The 25,641-nt window shown below is 41.4% G+C and overlaps 2 protein-coding genes across 2 annotated transcripts; both read left to right on the forward strand.

The window, feature by feature from the left end:
• Positions 1 to 3,378, forward strand: LOC102841535 (granzyme B-like). Its single transcript, XM_006835516.1, has 5 exons — positions 1 to 109; positions 1,160 to 1,304; positions 1,757 to 1,892; positions 2,097 to 2,354; positions 3,217 to 3,378. The coding sequence occupies exons 1-5, from the start codon at positions 55 to 57 to the stop codon at positions 3,376 to 3,378; spliced, it is 756 nt and encodes a 251-aa protein (XP_006835579.1). The 5' UTR covers positions 1 to 54.
• An 18,768-nt stretch (positions 3,379 to 22,146) lies between these two features.
• On the forward strand, positions 22,147 to 25,312 carry CTSG (cathepsin G). The gene is made up of 5 exons (XM_006835517.1): positions 22,147 to 22,201; positions 23,603 to 23,750; positions 24,127 to 24,262; positions 24,455 to 24,709; positions 25,139 to 25,312. The coding sequence occupies exons 1-5, from the start codon at positions 22,147 to 22,149 to the stop codon at positions 25,310 to 25,312; spliced, it is 768 nt and encodes a 255-aa protein (XP_006835580.1).
• Positions 25,313 to 25,641: the final 329 nt, after the last annotated feature.

Below are 25,641 nucleotides of genomic sequence, written 5' to 3' on the forward strand. Positions count from 1 at the left end.
AGCAAGCCAGGAGGAAGCCCCAGCAACTCTGACCTGGACAATCGGCCTGTGAAGATGCAGCTCCTCCTGCTCCTCTTAGCCTGCATTCTGGTTCCTAGGGCAGAGACAGGTGAGTGACTGACCCCCACCCTCCAGGCCCCACCTCATGCCATAGGAGGCATTGATATTCTCCTTCTGCACATTCCTGATCCATCTAGCTACTAGGAAAGTTCTTCCTACCTCCATTCCCACCTAGACTCCCAGTATAAGTGTGGATAAGCCATCTGCGGGTTGAGCAGAAACATCTATTCTTAAGAGGAGTCAGGTGTAATATTCTTTCCCCAGGATCTAAATTTTCATCTGGAAAGTGGAACTTTCCTAGAAATGCAAGGCAATGAGTAGGGAACAAGAAAGGAGAAAAACTCAAATATGTCTCTGCACAAGGTAAAGTGAACCTGGCTTCTGTGTCTGGGGTGAGACAAGTCCTCCTTTCATTCACCCGTCAGCCTGGAAGAGAAGCACACAGCTCAGCTGACCCTGGACTGATGGACCCACTGTCCCTTCAACACTGTTTATCTTTACTTTGCCCCAAGATTCCTCAGTCCATATCTCCAATGCCCCATATTTCTTCTCATGCCTCAGTATCTTTCTTCTTTTCAAGCATAGGTCTCTATCTCTTGCAGACCCCAAATTCTCTGCTATCCAGCATCCCACTACCCCAGCAACCTTCATCCCATAATTAATTGGTAGTTATTTGTTCAGGCAGCCAGTGAACATATCCAGGGCACCCACTCTGTCAGACTATAGGAAATAGGACATAAACAATTTAGATCCCTAAACATATGTCCTGGCCATTTGAGAGTAGTCCCATCACAGATATCACAGGACTCTGAGGGGTCTTAGAAATTCATTTCAAAACAAGAAATATAACGAGGGAAGTTTTCTGGACTCTCAAGGATCCCTAAACAGCTGTCCCTAAACAGCTGTATTCACCTACTACTGTATACAGAAGAAAGATGACAGACCAGATTATTCTTCCCTGGTTCAGAGGAGAAAGTTGAGGCCTCTAAGCCCAGACACCCACCCCTGGCCATCCCATGCTTGTAAATGCATAGTAATTCTGGAGCTGACAAGCAGATGCCTACTGTGGTACACACAACAAAACAGAGTTCTCCTTCAGGGGAGATCATCGGGGGACATGAGGCCCAGCCCCACTCTCGTCCCTACATGGCATATGTTCAGTTCTTGAAACAAAACAAACAGGCATGCGGTGGTTTCCTGATCCAAGAAGACTTTGTGCTGACGGCTGCTCACTGCTATGGAAGGTGAGGAGCAGCACAGAGCTCACACTCCCCTGGGAAGCCGGACCTTCTTCAAGGGCTCCTCTTATCACAGGATGAGAAAGGGGGCAGCTAATTTTGTGAGGAGATGAACAAGTCTGTGCCAGAGGGGCTGCTGAAAAAATAGAGCCTAGACTGACCAACTGTGTCATATTGAGAACTTGGAGCAAGTATTTAGGGTCAAAATGCAAACAAACTTGCAAGTTTTCTTGGAGGTAACTGATCCCTGAGAAACACTGGGGAAGTTACCAAGGACTCCAGCATCTCTCCTGGGCTGCAAGTAGCAGAGGACATAGTGAGCTCACTTCTAAGCCCTCCCGTCCCCTCCATTTACCATCAGCTACACTCTTGTTTTGCCCTAGCTATCATCTGCTTTTTCCAACTTCTGGACCACAGCTCCTGTGACTTCCCCCTTCCCCACTCCGCCCTCTCTACAGCTTCATGTCTGTCACCCTGGGTGCCCACAACATCAAACAGAAGGAAGATACCCAGCAACACATCTCTGTGAGAAGACCCATCCCCCACCCAGACTATGATGAGAGAATAAATGTCAATGACATTATGCTCCTACAGGTGAGGCACAACCCCTGCAGCTCCTTGCTCCCCTGGGCCCAGGGAGTTTCTCCTGCCAGCATGACCCCTGACCTTTCCATCTTTCCACCCTGGCTGTCTGACTAGGCGCAGGGCCTTGGACGAGTAGGATAAGGTGCAGTCAGTCAGGGTCTCTAGACTCAGCAGTTTGTTGCTGACTTGGACTTTCTTGTCTCTCCCTATCAGTTGGAGAAAAAGGCTGAATTGACCGATGCTGTAGACATACTGCAGCTACCTGAGGAGAACACCCAGGTAATTCCAGGGAAGATGTGCAGTGTGGCCGGCTGGGGCAAGATTTCATTGGGCACGTCAACAACCAAACTGCATGAGGTGTTCCTGACTGTGCAGAAAGACCAGGAGTGTAAATCCCGCTACCCCATGTACTACAAGAGCACCTCTGAGATCTGTGTGGGAGACCCGAAGAGAAAGGCAGCTTCCTATCAGGTGAGAAATAGCATCTACCTAGCCTGGCTCTAGGAAGAAGGATGGTTGGAGAAGATATGGGACCAGGAGACCCAATCAGTGAGGGGACTCCTTCACCCACTAGCTTGTGGTCTTTTTCCCTTGGGAAGAGACGAGGGGAACAGCCTGGCCGAGGAGTCACTAGGGTTTCTGCTGACCTCCCAGTGGTGATTCTGAAAAAGGCCCTCTTCCAAAAGGAAAAATTGGCAACTCTCTGTCCCATTCCAAAGGTCCTTGGATGGTGCAAACTGCGTTCAGCTACTAACCTAAGGTTGGTGCTTCTAGCCCACTCAGAGGTGTCCTGCCTATAAAGACAACCCTATGGAGCAGTTCTACTCTATTACACATGGGATTTCCAGGAGGCTAAATCAACATGACAGTAACTTTGTTTTGTTTTGTTTTGTTTGTTTGTTTATTATTGGGGGTAATCTTGCCCCACCCCAGGAAACACATACTAGAAAATAGCTCTCCCTGCATATGAAGTAATTAAAAACAGGCAGCAATTTAAGATGTGGCAGCCACTTGGTTACCGGCCTGTTCTCTATGCTGGATTTTGTTGCACTCGCCTACCTCTGTGTACTTAAACAGTAGCTAGAACCAAAGTCCCACAGTCCCTTATAGGGAGAGGATCCTGGACCAAGGAGCAGAAGGTAGGCCACAGCCTGGAGTCAGGTGAATCCATAACAATGTCTAGGCTCCGAGTTTGGCAGCTGAGAATTCCCAGAGGCCTACAGACCATCTTTATTCACACCATACAAGGTGACCTTCTCCTGGAGTGTGAAACTTGACAGGGCAGCAGAAACAGGAGGAGAACCAGCTCAGTCCTTCCCCTCTCTGTTCACAGGGAGACTCTGGAGGCCCGCTCGTGTGTGACAAGGTGGCTCAGGGCATTGTTTCGTATGGAAGGAAAAATGGGATTCCTCCACGGGTCTTCACCAAAATCTCGAGTTTCCTGATATGGATAAACGATACCATAAAGAGCATCCAAATGAAGAACTCAAACTGAACCTCTCTATGATTGATGTTCTCTGGAGGTCCAGCACCTTAATAAATGTGTCAGGCTGAGGGAAAAGTTTTGCTGTTTTGTTTATTCATTGACTTTCTTTCAAGTTCACCAACTCTGGGCTAAGTAGGCCAAGAACTCATCCTTACTTATCACTGTATCTCCATGGTCTGCTCTTCTCCAGAGCTGAGGTTGGACACCCTCAAAAGAAATACAAACCTCTCTGGTCTTGGCTTGGGTGAACTTGTTACTTCCTTCCCCTGTGCTACATGGCAGGCAGGAAGTGAAAGACTGATGAGTTCTGGAGGCCATGCAGGCATGTCACGGGTCACAAAGAAGAGCAAGAGCAGGACATTTCCCTCCTATTATAGCCAGGGAAGCTGGCAATTTTGGAGGTAGTGGTCCATGAGAAGTTCTTCATTCTCTACTGGGCTTAACTTCCTTCCTGCCAATCCCTGCCATGCTCTGAACTTAGGACCCAGCCCAGCGTCAAGTCCCCTAGCCATGTTTTCTCCTCCATTCCCACTTATCACAGAGAGTTCTCAGAATCCACCAACTCCTGTCCCCTCCAGACCACACTGATCTGAACTGGATCCCCTCCTCATCTTGCCACCAAGGACATCCAGAGCTCTGTGTGGATTCCAGCAGGGCCTCACATTTGGGTATTAACTCAATCCATGCTCTGGCAGAGAAGACCCTTAGAGGGGTTAGTGTTAGGCAGGGTCCTAGGAGAGCAGACCTGGTAGGGTCACTCTCCAGAATCGTTGATCCCAACACTCCCCTAGACAGAACCAAATCAACCCTCATTAAACTCAACATCCAGCTCAGTGCCCACCGTAAGCTCAAGTCCACTGCCCACCAGGTAGCCAGAGTCTCTGTTTGTCCCTCTTGTCACTGCTGGCTTCTAGACTAATCTTTCTGGGTAATAGCACAGATAATTATATCAGCCTTTGCAATTAGAAAGGATTTCTCTATGCAGTAAGAAAAGACAGCACAAATTTTGCACCAATCAACCAATAAATACACCTTGAATGCCTACTAAATGGCAGGCATTAAAGTGAATGTAACAAATCTGTCTTCTGTACCCAAATTAAACTGTGTCGAGTATTTTCATTGATATTGTCTAATGTCTCTCCCTTCTACCAGATGTGTCCATGTGGCCTAGTTCTATGTGGGAAAGACATAGGAATAGAAACATTTGCATTTTATTTTTCACTGCTGGTTACAGTTTGCATGAATGATCATGTGACCCAAGAACAATAGTCTATGGATTTGGAAATGACTGTGGTTTCTAGAAATGAAGATTTTGAACTGTGTTCACTGAAGCAACTTCACCTAGAAGAGAATGTAGACATGAATATAATTGTACAGAATCAACTTGTGGAAAAAATATTCATATATTTTCCTGAACACATTGGAGTCTGGCTTTAAACACACTTTCTGTTGAACTCATCGGTAACATAATTCCAATCATTATTGTAAGTTCTTGCCTGTGCAGAACCAAACTATAATCAGATACCCATGTGGTCTGGGAAAGTGGAGAATGCCTCTAATTTTAGGCTATCATGGCTCCTGATATGTCCAAAGTTTCTAGAAACACCTGGACTTTTCAACATTGGAAGTTCTCACCTTAGGTGCCAAGCATACAGTATGTGACTTTTGCTGAATATGGGCTCCAATTGCCAGTTGCTCCCAGCAGCCATTTGCTCTGAGATCTTGCCATTAATATAGGATACTATCTGTGAGCTCAGTGTCAGGCTCATTCCTGCTATAATGCCTCCTTGCTACCAATACACACAATACTATGCTCATCTGAGACGTGGAGTAATTCTTTCCTTCAGGATAATGTAAAAGGTATGCCTTCTTACACCTTGTCCACACACCACACTACAATACAATTGCTGAATGATCTTGTGCACCTTTATAAGAAAATAGCTTCTGATTTGCAGATGGGAAAGTATTCCTAAATTTCAAGTATCCAAGGACCTGGTTCCTTAATTGGAAAAAAACAACAACCAAAAGAGGAAAATGAAGAAAGCAAAACAAACATGTTAGTAATATAACCTACTCACATATATATTCAGTTTAATATTATATGTACTTTGAGGAACTGGTTCTTGGGTTTGAAACAAATTTGAAAACCATTGTTACAGGCCCACATTGCCTTTTGAGAGAGAAAGAAACAAAGTTCCAATCAAAGGTACCACAGAAGTTATGACAAAACCAAGTGCTCTGACCATCCGGTCGTCAAAAAATCTTAAATGTACTCTCATACCCACCATGTGATCAGTTCCTGGAATTCCTGGATGAGAGCTGATCTTCTCTTCCTGAAGAGAAAGCCTCTGGACTCTTTGGCAGCCATTGGGCAGACCCACAAGCAGAGTTAGGTCCCACAAGACCCACAAGACAGACAGACAGGGAGAACTGTTAAGTTAGCTCCTGGAGAAGAATCAGCTTTGGGCATGATACCTGTGGCACTGTGGGTTAATGCACCAGACTGCAAAACCGTTTGAACTGCAAGGTCAGGGATTCAAGCTCACCAGCTGCTCCTTGGAAACCCTATACAGGGTTGCTATGGGTCGATACCGACTCGATGGCACTTAACAACAACAACATCCTAATTTTTCTTTATAGTGCACAATATTAACTACAGTCTGAGGTCTTTTATTGATAATTTGACTCTTTTACTAACAATTTGCTACTCCAATGGTGACATCTGTCATGATAAAATATTTAAAACTATGGGTGTAAATTTTGCAACTCCATCTGGGGCATCGCATTTGGGAATCTTCTAATATGTTTTTAAAATTCCTTAAACACTGGCAGTTTTTGTTTTATAATACTTCAAAAATCTCTGTAGTGACCAGTGGGGCAGCAAGTTCCCTCCCCAAAACAGGTGTTTGGTCCCCTGAGGACAGTCCAAGAACAGGTGATGAGTCTTGTTAGGAAGACCAGCTAAGGTTCAAGAATGGGTGATGCTCTGTGAGGTGACTGGGGAGTGAATGCAGAGGGGCAGTCTTGCAGACAAGAGTCCAGTTGGTACCAAGGAATTGCCCGGGAAATTTCTTTTCTACTGTAAGGCTTTTCTGACTTTTTAAATTATTGTCAAGATTTTCATTTAAAAACCTATCCAACCCTTGGAGAGCTCTCTCTGTATTTTACTTCTGGTCCATCATGCTGGAATAGAGACAACTGTAACATGTCCTCTAAGAGATGGATGTTTGCCTAGTGTACACATCTTTGTGATTGTATTTGAGTTGTTGAAGCCCAGGTACGATCAGGTTTTGATCTACGTTGAATTAAGAACAGGTATGTGTATGTGCTGGCTAAAGAATAGGACAAGCATCCCAGATGCATCCTAATTAGTTTTTCTATTATAATCCTATAGGTAAAAATAAAATGAAGTGTCTGTCTAATGTTGTATGGCTAAAATATCAACTGGGTTAATTGTTGAAACACACCGTCAAATTGGTTCCGACTCATAGCAACTGCAGTGCCACACCAGGACTCCAACTGGGTTAATGTTGTTAAGGACCATCGAGTCTGTTCCAACCCATAGCGACATCATATAGGGTTTCCAAGGAGTGGCTGGTGAGCTTGAACCACCCACCTTGCAGTTCAAACAAACTTGGCAGTCCAGTACATTAACCCACAGCGCCACATCAGGACTCCAATTGGGTTAATAGTACCAAATACCGAATGTATATATTAAAAAAGAAAAGGAAGGGTCCTAAGTGATGTCACTATTGTGGGCAGATGGAGGACACTGACACGGGGAGTGTCCAGAATATCCTATGGCAGGGTGCAGTCTTGATCCCCACAGGTCAAAGGCCGCCAGCTGCGATGGCACAGGCCCAAGCTCCTCTGGTTCAGGGAGACTTGCATTGACGATGCCCAGAGACTAGCTACTCCCAAAAATAAGAACACGTTCATCTCACTGTGAGCCTCGGGTTCTTGTTGAGATGGAAGCCTGTTTGGCTGAGCTTGTTTTTCCGGAAGGGAGAACAGCCAGCCCCTGATGAGAGACTCTCTAAACTCTGCCAGCGGCCACAGAAGATCCCCCAGAGGCCAAACAACAGCAATATCTTTAATCACCACCAATATCCTGTTATACTAACCCAGAGGATGGCCATAACTCATGTTGTAAATCTGCCTCCCATCCCACCTATCGGCAATACCCTTTCCCCTTCCTTCCTGAAAAAACAATAAAAGCCCCAAACACCTGCCGCTCAGGACCAGCGCTACATTCTGGTGTTAGGCCCCTTCCTCCCTTGGAAAGTGAATACAGCTTTCTACATTGAAGCTCCAAAAATAAATAAATAAACCAAAAACCCGGGTTCTCATGTTTAAAAAAAAAAAAAATCTTTACGGAAGTAGAAAACCTCATCTTTCTCCTATGGAACCGCTGGTAGTTTCGAACTGCTGACCACATAAAATTGGTTCCGATTCATAGCGACCCTGTGCACAACAAAGTGAAACACTGCCCCGTCCTAAACAATCTTCATCGTTGTTGAGGAGATATGGATTACCGTATAGTAGGGAGTCGTGGTATGGCGCTGTAGAAAAACACTGAACTGCTAACAAGGTCAGCAGTTCAAATCCACCAGCTGTTCCTTGGAAACTCTATACAGGGTCACTGTGAGTTAGCTCTGACTCTACAGCACTTAACAAGAAGAACAATATATTAGGAGAAGAATATATTACTAAATATCATTTATTGTGTTATACATGTGCATTAAAATTAAACAAACAAAAAAATTAAATTACCAATGACTCAGTACTATTAAAATGTTGTGTATTTTACAGATTTTTCCCATGCAACATATTTTTACAATTAAAATGGAATTCTGCTATGTATAAGATAGTGTGTTGTTGTTGTTGTCAGGTGCCATAGAGTCGGAACCGACTCATAGCGACCCCATGCACAGCAGAATGAAACAATGTTCGATCCTGGGCCAACCTCACTACCGCTGCCACACTTGAGTCCATCAATGATGCCATCTGGCTGATAGTGTAGGCTTTTTAAATTAATTATACATGTTATTGTTGTTGTTAGGTGCTGTTGAGTTGGTTCCGACTCATTGCCACCCTTTGAACAACAAAACACAGCTGGAACCTGCACCATCTTCACAATTATTGGTACACTTGAGCTAACTGCTGTTGTCATTGTGCCAATCCATCTTGTTGGAGGTCTTCCTGTTTTTCACTGACCCTCCACTTTACCAAGCATGATGTCCTTTCCAGGGACTGGTCCCTTCTGATAACAGGTCCAACATATGAAAGATGAAGTCTCACCCTCCTGACTTCTAAGGACATTTCTGGTCCTACTTCTTCCAATACAGATTTGTTTGTTCTTCTGGCAGTCTATGGTACTTTTAATATTCTTCTCCAACACTATAAACTCAAATACATCAATTCTTCCTTGTTCATTATCCAACTTGCACATGCATATAAAGCCATTGAAACTGCCATGGCTTGGGCCAGAGGCACCTTAGTTCTCAAACTGATACATTTACTCTTGTACACTTTAAAGAGATCTTATGCAGCAGATTTGCCTAATGAAATAAGTAGTTTTATTTCTTGACTGCTGTTTCCATGAGTGTTGATTGTGGATCCAAACAAAATGAAGTCTTTGACGATTTCAGTCTTTTCTCCATTTATCAGGATGTTACTTTTTTGGTCCAGCTTTGAGGATTTTTGTTTTCGTTACATTGAGGTACAATCCATACTGTATCGTCAGTAAATAGTGTAAGTCTTCAACAGCAACACTTTCATAAAGCAAGGTTGTATCATCTACATATCTCAGGTTGTTTATGAGTCTTCCGCAATTCTGATGCCACGTTCTTGTTCATATAATCCATCTTTCTCAAATTATTTGCTAAGCATACAGACTGAATATGTATGGTGAAAGAATACAATCCTGGCACACACTTTCCTGATTTTAACCCATTCAGTATCACCTTGTTCTGTTCCAGCAACTGCCTCTTGGTCTATGTACAGATTCCTCGTGAGCACAATTAAGCGTTCTGGAATACCCATTCTTCACAATGTTATCCATAGTTTGTCATGATCCACACAGTCAAAAGCCTTTGCGTAGTCAATACAACACAAGCAAACATATTTCTTATATTCTTTGCTCTCACTGAAGATCCATCTGACTTCAGTAATGATATCCCTGCTTCCACATCCTTTTCTGAATCCGGCTTGAATTTCTGGCAGTTCCCTGTCAGTACACTACTGCAGTCATTTTTTAATTATCTTCAGCAAGCTTTTACTTGCATTGTGATGCTAATGATATTGTTTGATGATTTCCAAATTCTGTTGGGTCACCTCTCTTTGGAATAGACATAAATATGGATGTGTTCCAATTTGTTAGCCAGATAGCTGTCTTCCACATTTAAAATCAAATTTTAAAAAAACTTTATTGTGAATTGAATGAAGGTTTACAGAGCAGATCATCAGTTCTACATTCAACAAATCATATACTTTGCTTCATTACAATAGTTGCAATCCCCTCCATGTACCAACAATTAACATTATTTACCTCTATTCACTGTAACTATTTTATGTCTCCCTGTGTCTCCTGCTACCTTCATCTTTCCTCTGATAACCTCCTTCTTGTTGTTTTATGCCTGCCCTGTTACCCATGTTAATGTGTGCCTATCCTCTAGCCTGTAAATAATTTCTCTTTCTCTTCTCCCATAACCATCATAGATTGCTTCTTTTGTCAAGAAAACCTTTTCTTTACTGCATTGTTCACATACAATATTTGTCCTTTTGTGATTGACTTTTCACTCAGTATAATGTCCTCCAGGTCCAACCATGTATTACACAGATTTATCATTATTCTTCAGCTTTGTGTAGTGTTTTTTTGTGGCTCTGTACCAAGGTTTAATTAGCCATTCTTCTGTTGATGGGCATTTAGGCTGTCTCCATCTTTTTTATGTGTCGCTTACAAACAGCATATTGAAGGATCCTGTTTTCTTATCCATTCTGCTCTGTCTTGATAGTTAATCTGTTTATATCCAGTGTAATTATCAACAGGTATTAATTGATTACTTTCATTTTGCTGTGTGTTTTTTTGTGTGTGAGATGCTGCTGGTTACTTTGTTTCACATAATTTTCTGCCCTGATTTCATTTTTTGTTTATGAATTGATTTTCTTTTCATTTTCATTTCTGTTGTGTAAATATTTATGAAATCTTTCTGATTTTCTACTTTCATTTGTTTGTTTATGTGCATTTTTATTAATTTTCTTTGATATTACCCTGTGATTTATTAATTTTTTCCCTATTAAAACCGTCTGTTTTATTTTGAAATCTGCCTGACTTCCCTGCCATTTGGAAGTTCTGTATCTATACTATTCATCTTTTTATTTTGTACTTGACTTCATTATAAATTGGTTCCCTTGTAGGTTTATTTTACTTTAAATACTTCTCTATCCGGATTGAGTTCTGACTGATGATATCATGTAAGGTAATCTTAGGTTGTTGTTTGCTTTGTTGGTTCTCAGTCCAAAGAACACTCTTCAGCATTTTTTGTATAGTTGATCCGATTATTACAAATTGCTTTAATTTCTGTCTACCAGGAAACGTCCTAATTTAGCAATAGTATTCGAGGGCCAGCTTTGCTGGGTATATGATTTTTAGTTGACAATTTTTTTCATTCAGAGTTTTGTTTATTTCATTCCATTGCCTTCTGGCCTGCATGGTTTCAAATGCTGATAAATCAGAGCTTAGTCTTATTGGTTCTCCTTTGCAGGTAACTTTTTGTTTTTCCCAAGCTGCTCAATTTGATTCCCATGTATTCCATCTGGTGATGGAAATGATGTTGGCAACCACATGACAGAATTTTGCAAGATCAATGACTTACCATGAGTAAGTCATTGATCTTGCAAAATTCTGTCATGTGGTTGCCAACATCATTTCCATCACCAAGGTCATATTTTCCTTCTTCTTTGTTTTACAATTGATCCTTCTTTGTTTTCCAACCTTTGCATTCCAATCACCAGTAATTACCAATACATCTTGATTGCTTGATCAATTTCAGACTAAAGAAGAATTTGAAATGAAATAACTGGAAGAATTTTTCAATTTCATCATCACTGATTTTAGTGTTTGGTGAATACATTTGAATATTAGTGATATTAACTGGTTTTACTTGTAGGCATATGAATCTTATCCTATCACAGACAGCATTGTACTTTAAGATAGATCGTGAAATGTTCTTGATGATGAGTGTGACACCATTCCTCTTTAATTTGTCATTCCCAACATAGTATACCATATGATTGTCAGATTCAAAATGGCTGATACCAGTCCATTTCAGCTCACCTATGCCTAGGATATCAATCTTTATGTGTTCCGTTTAATATTTGACAACTTCCAGTTTTCCTAGATTTATACTTTATACATCCCATGTTTCAATTATTAATTGATGTTTGCAGTTGTTTCTCCTCAGTTTGACTTGTGCCCCATCAGCAAATGAAAGTCTGGAAACCTTTGCTGCAACCACGTCATTAAGGTCACCTCTACTATAAGGCAGTTGTTTGAACAGAACATGGGAACACTGAATGGTTTAAAATTAAGAAAGGTGTGCGACAGGGTTGTATTCCTTCACCATACTTATTCAACCTGTATGTTGAGCAAATAATCTGAGAAGCTGTGTTATATGAAGAAAAACGTGGCATCAGCATTGAAGGAAGACTCATTAACAACCTGTGATATGCAGATAATACAAACTTGCTTGCTGAAAATGAAGACAATTCAAATTACTTACTGATGAAGATCAAAGAGCACAGCCTTCAGTATGGATTCCATCTCAATGTAAAGAAAACAAAAACCCTCACCACTGAACCAATAAACAACATTCTTATCAACAGGGAAAAGATTGAAGTTGTCAAGGACTTCATTCTTCATGGATCAACTGTCAACACTCATGGAAACATCAGTCAAGAAATCAAATGACGTATTGCATTAGGCAAATCTTAAAAGAGCATAGGAAAAAAATTAATAAAGGGCCATAATGCTCAAAGTAGACATTTTTTTACTAGTTAAGCCAAACTATTTGATTGATAGAAGACTTCAGGTAATATTTTTGGTTTAATGTTTAAAGATTATCTTTAAGTTCCATCCGTATGGTAACATGTACCAAGATTTCATTTCTCCCACTGGCTGAGTAGTATTCCACCATTTATATGAATCACATTTTGTTTACCTATTCATCTGTTGATGGGTATTTTGAGTGTTTCTACCTTTTGGTTATTGTGAGTAGTCTGTAATAAACACTGGTGTACAAGTCTCTGAATCTCTACTTTCAAGTCTATTGGGTTTATACCTAGGAGTGGAATTGTTGGGTCATATTATAGTTCTATTTCTAGTTTTTGAAGGAAATGCTGCATGTTTTCCACAGTGACCGTACTATTTTTCATTCCCAGTAGCAATGGAGAAGTGTTCCAATTTCCCCATATCCTCACCAAAATTTGTTTTTTTCTGTTGGTTATATCTTAGTCAGCCTTGTTGCTGTTGTTGTTAAGTGCCATTTAGTTGATTCCAACGCATAACAATCCTATATTGGGTTTCCAAGGAGTAACTGGTTGGTTTGAACTGATGATTTTTTTATTAGCAGTCCAGCGTTTATCCTACAGTACCACACCAAGGCTCCTTAACCATCCTGGTGGTGGAGGCAGTAGTAGTGGTTATGTGCCGTGGAGTTGGTTCTAATGTATAGCGACCTCATATAGAGTTTCCAAGGCTGTAAATCTTTAGGAAAACCTCATATTTTTCCCATGGAACAGCTGGTAATTTCAAACTTCTGACCTTGCAAATAACAGCCTAACTAGTAACTCCTATGCTACCAGAGCTCCTTTAACCATACTTGTTTAGTGCTATAGAGTCGGTTCCAATCCACAGTGAGCCATACATGGTTTCCAAGGAGCAGCTGGTGAGCTTCAACTGCCGACCTTGCAGTTCACACAGACTTTGCAGTCCAGTCCCACAGCGCCACGCCATCCCAGTATAAGTAACATTGCATCTCACTGTGGTTTTGATTTGCATCTCGCGGATGGATAATGATGGTAAGCATCTTTTCATGTCCTTGGTAGCCATTTGAATGTTTTCTTCAATGAAATGTCTATTCAACTCCTTTGCTCACTTCCATTTTATAATTGGGTTATTCGTCATTTTGTTAAGTTACTGAAATTTTATATATATATTGGTTATTGGATTCTTCTCAGATAAATAGTTTCCAAAGATATTGACCCACTCAATAGCTTTTCTTTTCACTTTTTTTGTAAAATCTTTTGATAAAAGTTTTTAATTTTTATGAGCTCTCTTTTATTTATTTTGTCTATTGCTGTTAGTGCTTTTATTGTTAAAATATCTATCAATAAGAGCTATGTCTACAACATTGCCCCTAAATTTTCTTCTAGGAATTTTGTGGTTTTAGTTTGCACATTTAGGTTCATAATCCATTTTCTTTCTTTTGTTTGTTTGGGGGTTTTGTTTTTGTTTTTGGTATTGTGTGAGACATGGATCCTGTTTCATTTTTCTACATATGGAAATCCAATTTTTTCCAACACCTCTTATTGAAGAGATATTTTTCCCCATCCAACTGAGTTAATACACTGACCATAGATGTGTTGGTTTATTTCGAGACTCTCAATTCTATTCCATTGCTCTAAGTGTCTATATTATTATGCCAATGCCAGGTTGTTTTGATTACGTAGCTGTATGTTGCTATTGTTAAATGCCATAGAGTCAGTTCTGACTCATAGCGACCCTGTGTAGGGTTTCCAAAGAGCAGCTAGTAGGCTTGAACTGCTGACCTTAGGGTTAGCAGTCCTCCAATGCCACACCAGGAGTCCACTGTCATTGTACAGAATGTTTTAAAATGAGAACATGTGAGTCCTCCTACTTTATTCTTCATATTTCAACGTTGCTGTAACTATTTGGGGCCTCTTTCCATCCATAAAGGAGCTCTGGTAGGGTAGTGGTTACGAATCGAGCTGTGAACTGCAAGGTCAGCAGTTCGAAACTACCAGCCGTTCTGCGGGAGAAAGATGAGGCTTTCTTCTCCAGTAAATATTTACAGCTTCAGAAACCCTGTACAGGGTCACTATGAGTTGGAACCGACTCCAGGCACATAACAACAACAACAACCATCCATAAAGGAGGTTTGGTAGTGTACTGGTTATGAATCAGGCTGTGAACCACAAGGTCAGCAGTTCGAAACTACCAGCTATATCCTGGGAGAAAGATGAGGCTTTCTGTTCCTGTAAAGATTTACAGCCTCAGAAACCCTGTGCAGAGTCGCTATGGGTGGGAACCAACTCCACGGCATTTAACAACAACACCATTCCATAAGACATCTGGTGCCATAGTGGTTAAGTGTTTGGCTGCTAAGCAAAATGTCAGAGGTTCTTATCTACCAGATGCTCTTTGGAAGAAAGATGTGACAGTGTGCTTGTGTAAAGATTTACCACTTTACAAACCTATTGGGCAATTCTGTTCTGTCCTATGGGGTCACTATGAGTCAGAATCAACTCAGCAGCAATGGGTTTGTGCAGTAAGGTGAAATACTTGCTACGCTCTTCTAGCTGTAGCCTTTGGAACTCCTATTAAATGATTGGGTAGGACCATGCAAATTGAGTGTATGAAACTCTAATCAGACAAGAAAAAAGGAAAAGACCAAAATGGATGTCAGAAGACTCTAAACGTGATCCCCAGCTTAGAGATGATAAAGTGAATGAAAGAAATAAGGAAGTAAAAGAGCTAAACAAAATTTCAAAGGATAGCTTGAGAGAACAAAGCATTATAATGAAATATGCAAAGCCCTGGAATTAGAAAACTACAAGAGAAGAACACACTCAGGATTTCACAAGCCAAGAGAACTAAAGAAAAAATTCAAGCCTCAACTTGAATTATTGACGGATTCTATGGACAAAATACTTAATAATGCAGAAAACATCAAAAGAAGAAGGCAGGAATACAGAGTCACTGTGCCAAAAAGAAATGGATAGTGTTCAACCATTTCAAGAGATAGCATATGATCAAGAGTCAACAGTACTGTCCAAGGTGCACTGAAGGCAAGGAACAAGGCTCTGGGAATGGATGAAACACAAATTGAAATCTTTCAACATAGACCTATCTGTTGTTTGGTGGAAAATTGAGACGCAGGGGTAAACTCAGTTCCAGAGCAGAGGGGTTACTAAGGGCCATATTCTCCAGATTCTAGCAGTCTCTATATAACCAATAACCTTGGTTTTTAATGAATTTGAGCTTTGTTCCATGTTTTTCTCCAACTATATTAACAACAACAACATCCAGGATCATTGAACCAATTTCAATATGCAACAACATGTTCCAGGCAACCCACTGTACAATTCTCTGAATTTTGCTTCCTCCTCCCTAAATCCATAGCTTCTCAGCTTTTCAGCCACAACTCTTTGTTGCTGAACCCTCTTTCAGGGCTGCATCTGAGCCCTATTATAAAAGTACAATCATCTCTTCCCCAAAATGAACCGTTCTGATGGTTGGAAAGTACTCTTTAGGAACTTACCTCGAAGTGTACTGCCTTCACCAATCATCAGCAGCTATTCTTACAGGTATCACAGGAGAGACTCAGGAGCCATGGGCATTCAGGATCCTGTTTCCAGGCCTCTGTCCCCAGTCAGGATAGCCTTTCCCACAACCAGGACAATCTAGTTTAGCATACGGAGCTGCTTCCAGGATGTGCCTCAGCCTCATCCAGGTTCCATTTCCCTACCCTCTCCAGGGCTCAGCACTCCTTCCTTCCTAGCTGACGTTCCCACACCAGGCCCTGTTTTCCATCTGAGTGTCTCTGGACACCAGCACTTTTCCCTTCCAGTCCAACTCACTCCTGAAGAGTTACCAATGCTCCCTGTGGATTCTCTACTCCAGTAAGACCTGGAATGACAGTCAACGTGATGTCTACCAAAGGAGCCAGGTCCACATCCCACCAGAGTGAAACTAGCTCAGGCCTTCTGTCCTATGGAGCGTCTACCAAGAGTTAAGTTACTTGCATCCCCTTTTAGTCTTCCTGGGCCTCCAGACCCAGGCTCCCCCTGCTGGCAACATGGGCTATGGCAGTCTAAGATGCAGAAGGTTCCAAGATTGATGGACTGGAAAGTATCACTTTATCATTTATCAATAGACAAACCCTCTGTTGTGGAGTCAATTCTGATTTATGGTGATCTCATGTGTGTCAGAATAGAACTGTTTTCCATCGCATTTTCAATGGTTAATTTTTCAGAAGTAGATTTTCAGACCTTTCTTCCTCTGGGTGGGCTGAAACTTCCAACTTTTCTCTCTAGTACATGAATTATTTGCATACTTTGGGCATGTTATGAGAAGGAAACAGTCCCTGGGGGAGGACATCATGCTTGGTAAAGTGGAGAGTCAGCAAAAAAAGAGGAAGACCCCCAACAAGATGAATTGGCACAGTGGCAGCAGCAATGGACTCAAGCGTAACATCCGATGTGAAGGTGGTGTGGGACCAGCCGGCCAGTGTTTCGTTCTGTGGTGTATCGGATCAACCCAGGAACTCACATTTGGAGATTAGCTTTTTTTTTTTTGCTCATAATATATTGTTTAATAAAATAATTAAATAAGTAATGTACAAAAAGCAGCTCCATCAACAAAAATTGATGGGAGGAGCAGTAGGTGCAGGTAAAATAGCAAAGACAAACAAGTCTAATATAGACTACAACATTTTACTCCATTATCTGTTACTCCAGTGTACAGTCACTGTGTCTTTATGTATGACTCATCATTTTTACCCTTCTTAATTCATCTTTCTAGTCACCTACACAACTGCACCTTGTTTTTGTTTTTTTTGTTTTTTTTTTTTAAGGTTTTTATTGTGGATTGAGTGAAAGTTTTCAGGGCACATCATCGGTTTCACATTCAAACATTCATATACCTTGTTTCATTACATTGATTATAATCCCCTCCACATACCATCAGTTAACAGAGTTTCTCTATATCCTCTTTAGCTTTTTTGGGGGGCGTGGAGATTAGCTTTTTAAAAGTTATACACAGTTGAATTGTATGGAACCTTTTAAAGTTAATACAGGTTTTCCCACTATCTAAAAACAGAGCATTCCTATGAAACCATTCATAAGCCAAAATGATGTCGTGAAGAAGCAAATACCATTATTGTATATGGGAATTTTTTAGGGTTCCTAAACCCCAAAAAATAAACTACCAAGTCGTACCGAACAACACATAAAACCTAAAACAACACTAACACATAGTGTTTACAGACTCAGTTCAAAGCTATGGCTGCTTGCTGCTGAGACGCTGAGTATAGTTCCCAGAGAAGGAGTTTGGCGACACCGCCATTGGACCCGTGTCTGGGTGTATGCCGCCACTTTAACGCTCACTGCAAAACTAGCACTGAATGCTAATTTGCTTCACTCTTTGTTCTGTTTTTTTTATAAAAATAATTTTTTTTTTTTCAGTTAGTGAAAACAGGAACTAAAGCAGGTGTTTTGTAATGTGACGGAGTATAAAGAGAACTTTCAAACGGCAAGGAATACCTGTATATAAGTACATTTTTTTTTCGTGTAAGAATGCTTACAGCTATTCTTCCATGTAAAAAATTTGTTTAAATTATAGAACAGTCTACATTATAATCAAATTTTTGCTTATCTACTCGAATTGTCTTTCAGGGTTTTTGATTTGTTTGTTTTTTCTACATGTCTATTTTCCTAATTAAAAAAAAAAACGTATATGTATTATTTAGATCATTGAAAACCTTGTTTATTAAACATGAATGAGATTCTAAAATAATATTCACTAACAGATTTTTAATGAATGAGGAAAATATTTGTAATGAATAATTTAAATTACGGAATTGAAATCTAAATAAGTCATAATGACACCAGTGTAAAAATACACATAGAAAAAAAAAATAGAATGAAATTATATTTTGTAACCAATTGGAATAATAGAATTAGAGCTGACATTTTCAGTCTATTTTTAATTTTTCAATATTTAAAAATTTGTAATTATTAAGATAACTTTTTTTTTAATACCAAGTCAGAGAAAGATTAGCTTAAGTAAGATAACCTTAACCACACTGACTGAGAGAAAATTTTCACAATTTCAGTGGCTAACAAAGTAGAGGGGCTCTGAGTGGCACAAAAAGTTAAGTCCTCAACTTGTAGCCAAAGGTTGGTGGTTCAAACCCACCCTGAAATATCTCAGAAGCCAGACCTGGTGATCTGTTTTGAAAGGTTACAATGAAAAACTCATGGAGGAGCTCTACTCTACATCCATGGGGTTGCCTTAAGTCAGAAGCAATTTGATGGCAACTAATAGAAACAATTGAACTGACTTCTGGTAAGGTGCTGTAGGATCAGCACAGGACTACAAACCACAAGGTGGGCAATTCAAACCCCCACATGCTCCTATGAGTCAGAACAGACTTGATGGCCTTTAACAAGAACAACAACAGTACAACAATTAAAGAGCCCTGTCAGCGTAGTGGATTAAGAGCTGGACTGCTAACCACAAGGTCAGCAGTTCAAATCTACCACTCTCTCCACAGAAGAAAGATGAGGCTTTATGCTCCTATAAAGATCCAAGATTTACAGTGTTGGAAATCCTATACAGGGTCACTATGAGTTAGAACTTATTTAGTGACATATAACCACCACTAACAATTGACTTCTATTATATTGTTAATTCTATTATCAAATACAGTCCAAAATGAGTGTTCCTATACTCCTTTTTTTTATTCCCACATGTCTCAGTTTGGACAATAAATTTCATGGTCAGTCATGATGAAAGAACTCCAGGCTCAATCCCCTAGAGATGGCTTCTGAGTTCCCCTGGCAGGGAAAGAGGCTAGACAATCCTGCTTGGGGGTGTGAGACAGGACAGGACAGGAAGTTGAACACCTCATTTCCATTCACTCCTTTTGTTACAAGAGTCACACAGACAAACCTAAACTCAGGTGAGGCCAGATGATGTAGTTTAGCCATGTCTCCTGAAAGAGAGGGAAATTGTTCTGCTAAACTGTTAGATTGCCTCTACCACAGGACTTAATGTTCACTGTTTATAAGGATGATGATTCCAAAATAATTTTTCTGTTTATTAAATAAATATGTTTCCATTATTTAAAAAAGGAAAACACAAAAGTAAAAATAAGAGTTGCATAAAATTTTCTGATTGTTGCTTTTTAACAGAAATATGATCAAATTGTATATACAGATTTACATTCTACTTTTTACACTAAATATTAGACAGTGAAATGTTTCTCATGTTGTTAAATAGTCTTCTACAACGTGACTTTAATACCTGGATAGCATCTCATTGCATGAATATATATCAGTCATATTACCATTCTTCTGTTGTTGAATATTTAGATTGCATGAACATGACACGGAGTAAGGAAGGCTGTAGAAGAATTGATGCATTTGAGTGTTGGAGAGAATATTAAAAGTACCATGGACCGCCAAAAGAACAAACCAATCTGTATTGGAACAAGTACAACCAGAATGCTCCTTGGAAGCCAGGATTGCCAGACTTCATCTTTCATACTTCAGACATTTTATCAGGAGGGACCAATTTTATCTGGAGAAGGATATCTTCAGGGACTTGGTAATGTGGAGAGTTGGAGAAAAAGAGGAAGACCACCAATGAGATGGATTGACACAGTGGCAGCAGCAATGGGCTCAAACATAGCAACAATTGTAAGGTTGGCATAGGACTGGGCAGTGTTTTGTTCTGTTGTGCATAGGGCTGCTATGAGTCAGTACCAACTCAATGACACCTAATAACAACAACAACATTTTTATAAGAAGACCTCAGAGAAATTATTTGCTTCCACTTCTTTATTATGGACCCAAGGGCAGATGCTCAGTCTCAGAAGTAATCTTTTATGCTAGGAAACACTGAGAACTTTTGAGTGTTTTTCAAATCTTTGTCTACCACATCCAAGGCTTCCAGTGTGCCTCATCCCCTCTAACTCTCCTGATGTTATGGGGACTCCAATGAATTCACTACAGTAAATTATGTACCACAGGACCCTACCAAGAGTTTAGTCTTTTTGTCACTTGCTTTGCATCCTTTCCTACAGAGCCAACTCAGGTCTTCATTAGACAAGAAAGTACCTTGCTTCCTGCAAGTAGTGGGAAGACCGTGCATGGCTCAGATGTAGCCTTTGCCCAGCTCTGGCATGTAGGTGACAGAACTTTTCTCACTTCCCTGCAGAGTCATAAAATTTTCACAAGCTCATCACCTGAAACTTCCCATGAAGCTTCTAAAAATGATCTTCTAAAGCTGACATTAAGGCAATCATGATTATGTACAGAGTCCCTAAATACCACACAGGTTTCCTGTGTGGTAGCATCAAAGGGGTTGGGGAAGGGAACTTGACCCAGCAACCACTGGTAACTGCAAGCTCCGAGGATTTGAGTCAATGGTGTATGGGATCCAGGAGATAAGAAACATTCTATTTTAAAGCCTCAACATCCCATAAATGTAACGGATGGAAATGCAATAAGTAGATGTAACCAGCTATAGATATTGTGAAATATATCACAGTCTATTTTGTTCAAATATCATATTTTATTTAAAAAGATAATGAAAACTGAAAATATGTGCTTCTAACTACTCTCATGTAGTCACCTCACCATCCAAATGTACTCAATCATCTTCACTCTCTGACAACCAGAATTTTTTAAACTGTGTCCTCCAAACCACAGAGTCAACCACAGCATTGACTTTTGTGATACATTTTTTGGTTTTCTTTATACACATATGTGTTGCTTAACATCAATGATATTGTTGTTGTTCTTGTTAGGTACCTTCCAGTTGGTTCCAATTCATAAAGATCCAACGGATAAAACACTGCCTCGTCCTGCCCCATCCTCACAATCTTTCTTAAGTTTGAGCCCATTGTTGCAACCACTGTGTCCATCCATCTCATTGAAAGCCTTCCTCTTTTTCACTGACCCTCTATTTTACCAAGCAGGATGTCTTTCTCCAGGTACTGATCCCTCCTTTGTACATAACATGTACAAAGTACATGAAATGTTCTGTGAAATAATAGGGCATTCATTGTGTGATCTGGAGCTTTTGTGAGCATCAGTGCCAGAGCCTTGCTTCTTCCTTTCCATTTCCCTGGTAGCACCCTCCACTCACCCAGGGAAAATTGTTATTCATTTGTCTTGAAGACTTCTTGGGCCAATGGATGAAGACTAGATCTCTTCTGTCCCCTTCAATATATGTCTTCACTATGTATCCCATCCATGTTTCATCCACCGTTATCCAACACTTTACATATAAATGAACAAGCAATCTAGGGATCTTGTTATGATTTTGAGAACACTTAGAATCTCAAAGGACTGATGCTCTAATCTGACAGTGATGTGAATCAGATTTGGAAGCTTCCAGCTTCGGTGCATTGTTAAGGATATTATTAAACTTAGTGAGTTTAAGATTCTAGGACAAGGTGTCCAAAGTCTCTCTCCTGGTTACCCTGGGTCCCTATTTTTTCTGTCAGCACTGACTCCACAGCTGTGTAGATCATGGTGTGGGTTTGGATTATTCTGTCTTCACCCGGATTGCTGGCAGTTGGTAGGGAACTTCTTGGGCAGCCTTGGTGATGAAATCTATCACAGAAACAGGAGAACAGGACCGTGAATTCTCAATCCCTCCTCCCCTTCCTTCCTTTCTAGGAGACTAAAAGTTAAGCAGGAGGAAGCACCAGCACCAACTGACAAAGCAGTCATCCAGGGAAGATGCAGTTGCTCTTTCCCCTGCTGGCCTTTCTTCTACCCCATGGGGCAGGAGCAGGTAAGTGACCATGCCCAACCCAAGGCCTAAAGCCCTTATGTTCTCCCTTTTCATTTCCCTTATGTTGTCTCCAGGTAACCCTGGTCACATCCTCACACACATCCTGGCCTCATTTCATTCCAACTACTTTCTAAAGTCTAAAGTGGAATAGAAAATCAAGGGAATAGGAAGAAGAATTCTTTCTAGAAGGCTAAGTATGTTTTCTCCCTTCCCTGGATTATGTCCTCATCATCTAAGAATAGCACTTTTCTAGAAGATCAAAGGATTCTGGAGTAAGAAGGGAAATTAGAAATGAGAAGCAATATGATCTTTTCTCCTAGCTTAGCAATACATGCTCATATGCAAATATACAGCATGGTGGGAGTTATCTCTGTGTTCATAGGAGGACACAGTTGTTTATTATGATTCTCTGTCCTTCCCTAGTCTAAGTCTGTCATCTCTGCCAGGATAGTAGCCCAAGATTTAGTGAATTCACTAGCACAGGGTCCCTTGCTCTCTCAGCATAAAAACACCATTAGTCCACTTCCCACCTCTCCTTGCATTTCAGACTTTTGGCCACACTCATCTTCAAATACTTGCCAAGGAGTTAGGTAAATTCATTGTACAAAAGTGTTTGCCTTCCCTTCCTCACTCTCTCCTTACCACCTAACAACAAATAAATACAACAAATATATAGTGGCCAGGGGAATAGACTCTGGATCCAGTCTGCCAGGCTGGCCACAACCTAATTCTGTATCCTTGAACAGTTCCTCAGCTTCCTCATCTATAAAGTAGGGATAACATTAATACCTACTTTAGAATTTCTATGAGGGTTAAATCACTGTACATAAAGCTTCTGGAATAGTGCCTAGCATGCGGTAAGTGCTTTGTAAACTCTAACTGAAATCCAAGTGTTAGAACCTAGGAGACAATAATAAAGGTCCCTTCAGCTCATGGCCATATCCTTAGAAGCTAGTTTTATGCTAGCCATGAGCTTGCAATAGCTAGACTCAGGAGGATTGGAATCTGAGACATTCCCAGAGAAAGCACTAGGGAACTTCAGGGAGAGCCCATTCTTCCAGAGGCCTCCAGATTTCCATTCTGACAGCAGAGCAAACCTCCTCTATACACAAGGCTGAAGCTGTCTTTTGCCAAGGATTGTTCTGCCCTTTTTCAGGACTTGAGGTGAACAGGTCTGGAATGGAACTCCTTTCAAGCCAGCAGAACTTCCCACACAACCCCGGAGCCCTCTCCAAATGTCTGGTGCCCTGCATACCCCAGTCCCTACAAATTTCCAATTCCTCTTCCACCTACATCATTTCTTCTCCTACCTCCATGTCTTAGCCTTTCTAAAGCCACCAGTCTGGTACCACACAGTGGATTCAGTGAGCACAGAGATTAACTCCGAATGCTTTGTTCCAGGGGAAATCATCGGAGGCCGGGAGGCCAGGCCCCACTCCCACCCTTATATGGCTTATCTTCAAATCCAAACTCCAAATGGCTTAAGCACGTGTGGGGGGTTCCTGGTGCGAAAAGACTTTGTGCTGACAGCAGCTCACTGCTTGGGAAGGTAAGGAGTTCAAGAGCTTCTGGGGCAACCAGTAATATAGTGTCTGGCTGAAAATAAGACTATGGCAATAGAAGGGTGAAAATGAGGCCTAGTGAGTTTTCAAGTGAGAGCATGGGTCAGTGCAAATAACACTTCTGAGGAGAAAAGGAGCACCTGGTCCAAAATAACAAAAGGCAGAGTGGGACTCATGGATTGGACTCAAATTAATCTGATGGAACCAAAATTGAAAGCTTCTGTGCCCCTGTCATTCTAAACTCAGACGCACAGAGGAGCTCAGCCCCAGCTGTTCCCTTGTGCCCTAAGCTGTAGTCTATCTGTCCTGGGTACCCACCTGTCCTGCAGAGTTCCTGTGATTTAGGTCACCTTTCCTTTGCAGCCCTATAAACGTCATCTTGGGGGCCCATAACATCCAGACGACAGAAAGGAGCCAGCAGCGAATCCCTGTGCTCAGAGCCATTCCCCACCCTCAATACAATCCACAGACCAACTTGAATGATATCATGTTGCTGCAGGTACCATTGTCTGATGCTCTGGTTCTCCCACACCTAGTGGGCCCCTTCCAGAGAGGCAGCTCCCCTATGTCCTGAGACCATGGAGGAGGAAGCAGAGATAACACCCAAAGTGGCCATGGAGGTGTGGGGTGGAGGTCCTGAGCCCTTGCCTGGAGCCCCAGCTAATAGAATCATCTGTGTTTTTCCTGCCAGCTGGGAAATAGAACCAGACTGAATAGATTCATAAGGCCCGTGGCTCTGCCTCAGACCCGGGCCACGTTGAGGCCTGGCACTTTGTGCACTGCAGCTGGCTGGGGCCTGGTCAGCTTGAACAGGAGAACAAGCCTACTCCAAGATGTGCGGCTGAGAGTGCAGAGGGATCAGGAGTGCAGCCGTCGCTTCCGTCGCTACAGTGGCCAACTGCAGATTTGTGTGGGGAACCCAAGGGAAAGGAAGTCCGTTTTCCTGGTAAGGCCTTGAGCATCTGCCAACATGGCCCTGTGACAGAGGGACCTGGCAGAAATGGAGTAGTGGGAACAGACACATCTCCATGTCCTCAGCCCAGAAACTGAACTAGAGTGGAGGGAAGGGTTCCTGGGGAATGGGAAGAGCAGTTGACTACACACTTATCTGCAGAGTTTTCTGAATATTGGTGAAAGCTTCTTGGCTTACACTGGACCAGAAACAGAAAATACAGCCAGCAGTTTGTAAGTGTGACTTAAGTTGGAAACAGAGAAAGCTGGCACGGCAGTGGAAAACTCCAGAGGCTGGCCTTCTCCACCATGTCCCTGAACTCAAGCATGATTCGAAGAGTACCTGAGAATCTAGGACTTAAGGAAGCATGGAGGAGTGGGTCTGGGCCATCTGGTTCAGTCCCTTTCCTTTCTTTGTCCACAGGGGGACTCTGGAGGCCCCCTTGTATGCAACAATGTGGCCCAGGGCATTGTCTCTTTTGGAAATCCAAATGGGACTCCTCCAGCAGTCTTCACCAGGGTCGTCAGCTTCTTGTCCTGGATAAAGAGAACAATGAGATGCTTCAAACAGCCGGAGGAAACTGAGACCCCCTCTTAACTGACTCTTCTTCTCTGGGGTGGGCGGCAGTGCTCTTGTTGTTACAGTATGGAAACAAAATGTAACTATGAAAATGAGATTTAAAAAAACAAACAGACTATACTATGATCAGAAAATTCTTAAAATAAAAAAAATAAAATCCTAATGTCCTAGTTACTTTCCATATAACTGCTGGAGAAATTAAAGTAACTGATTTGTTGTTTTGTTTCCATTTTTATCTGCTAATGTGTCCAGAAGTCCACTGGAATGGGCTTCTATTGATTCCGATCAAAGACCATGGTTGGTAGTGGTTATGTGCCGAGGAGTCGGAACCAACTGACTCATAGCGA

Source organism: Chrysochloris asiatica, unplaced genomic scaffold (genome assembly GCF_000296735.1).
Source record: "Chrysochloris asiatica unplaced genomic scaffold, ChrAsi1.0 scaffold00017, whole genome shotgun sequence".
Lineage (NCBI taxonomy): Eukaryota > Metazoa > Chordata > Mammalia > Afrosoricida > Chrysochloridae > Chrysochloris > Chrysochloris asiatica.

What these genes read in the sequence shown, in the direction of transcription:
- CTSG (XM_006835517.1), top strand. Translation starts at nt 22,147, where the DNA reads ATGCAGTTGCTCTTTCCCCTGCTGGCCTTTCTTCTACCCCATGGGGCA. An exon ending in ACCCCATGGGGCAGGAGCAG is followed by an intron (nt 22,202 to 23,602) that starts GTAAGTGACCAT and finishes GCTTTGTTCCAG; the next exon opens with GGGAAATCATCGGAGGCCGG. An exon ending in ATGATATCATGTTGCTGCAG is followed by an intron (nt 24,263 to 24,454) that starts GTACCATTGTCT and finishes TTTTCCTGCCAG; the next exon opens with CTGGGAAATAGAACCAGACT.
- LOC102841535 (XM_006835516.1), top strand. Translation starts at nt 55, where the DNA reads ATGCAGCTCCTCCTGCTCCTCTTAGCCTGCATTCTGGTTCCTAGGGCA. An exon ending in GGTTCCTAGGGCAGAGACAG is followed by an intron (nt 110 to 1,159) that starts GTGAGTGACTGA and finishes GTTCTCCTTCAG; the next exon opens with GGGAGATCATCGGGGGACAT. An exon ending in GCTGCTCACTGCTATGGAAG is followed by an intron (nt 1,305 to 1,756) that starts GTGAGGAGCAGC and finishes CCCTCTCTACAG; the next exon opens with CTTCATGTCTGTCACCCTGG.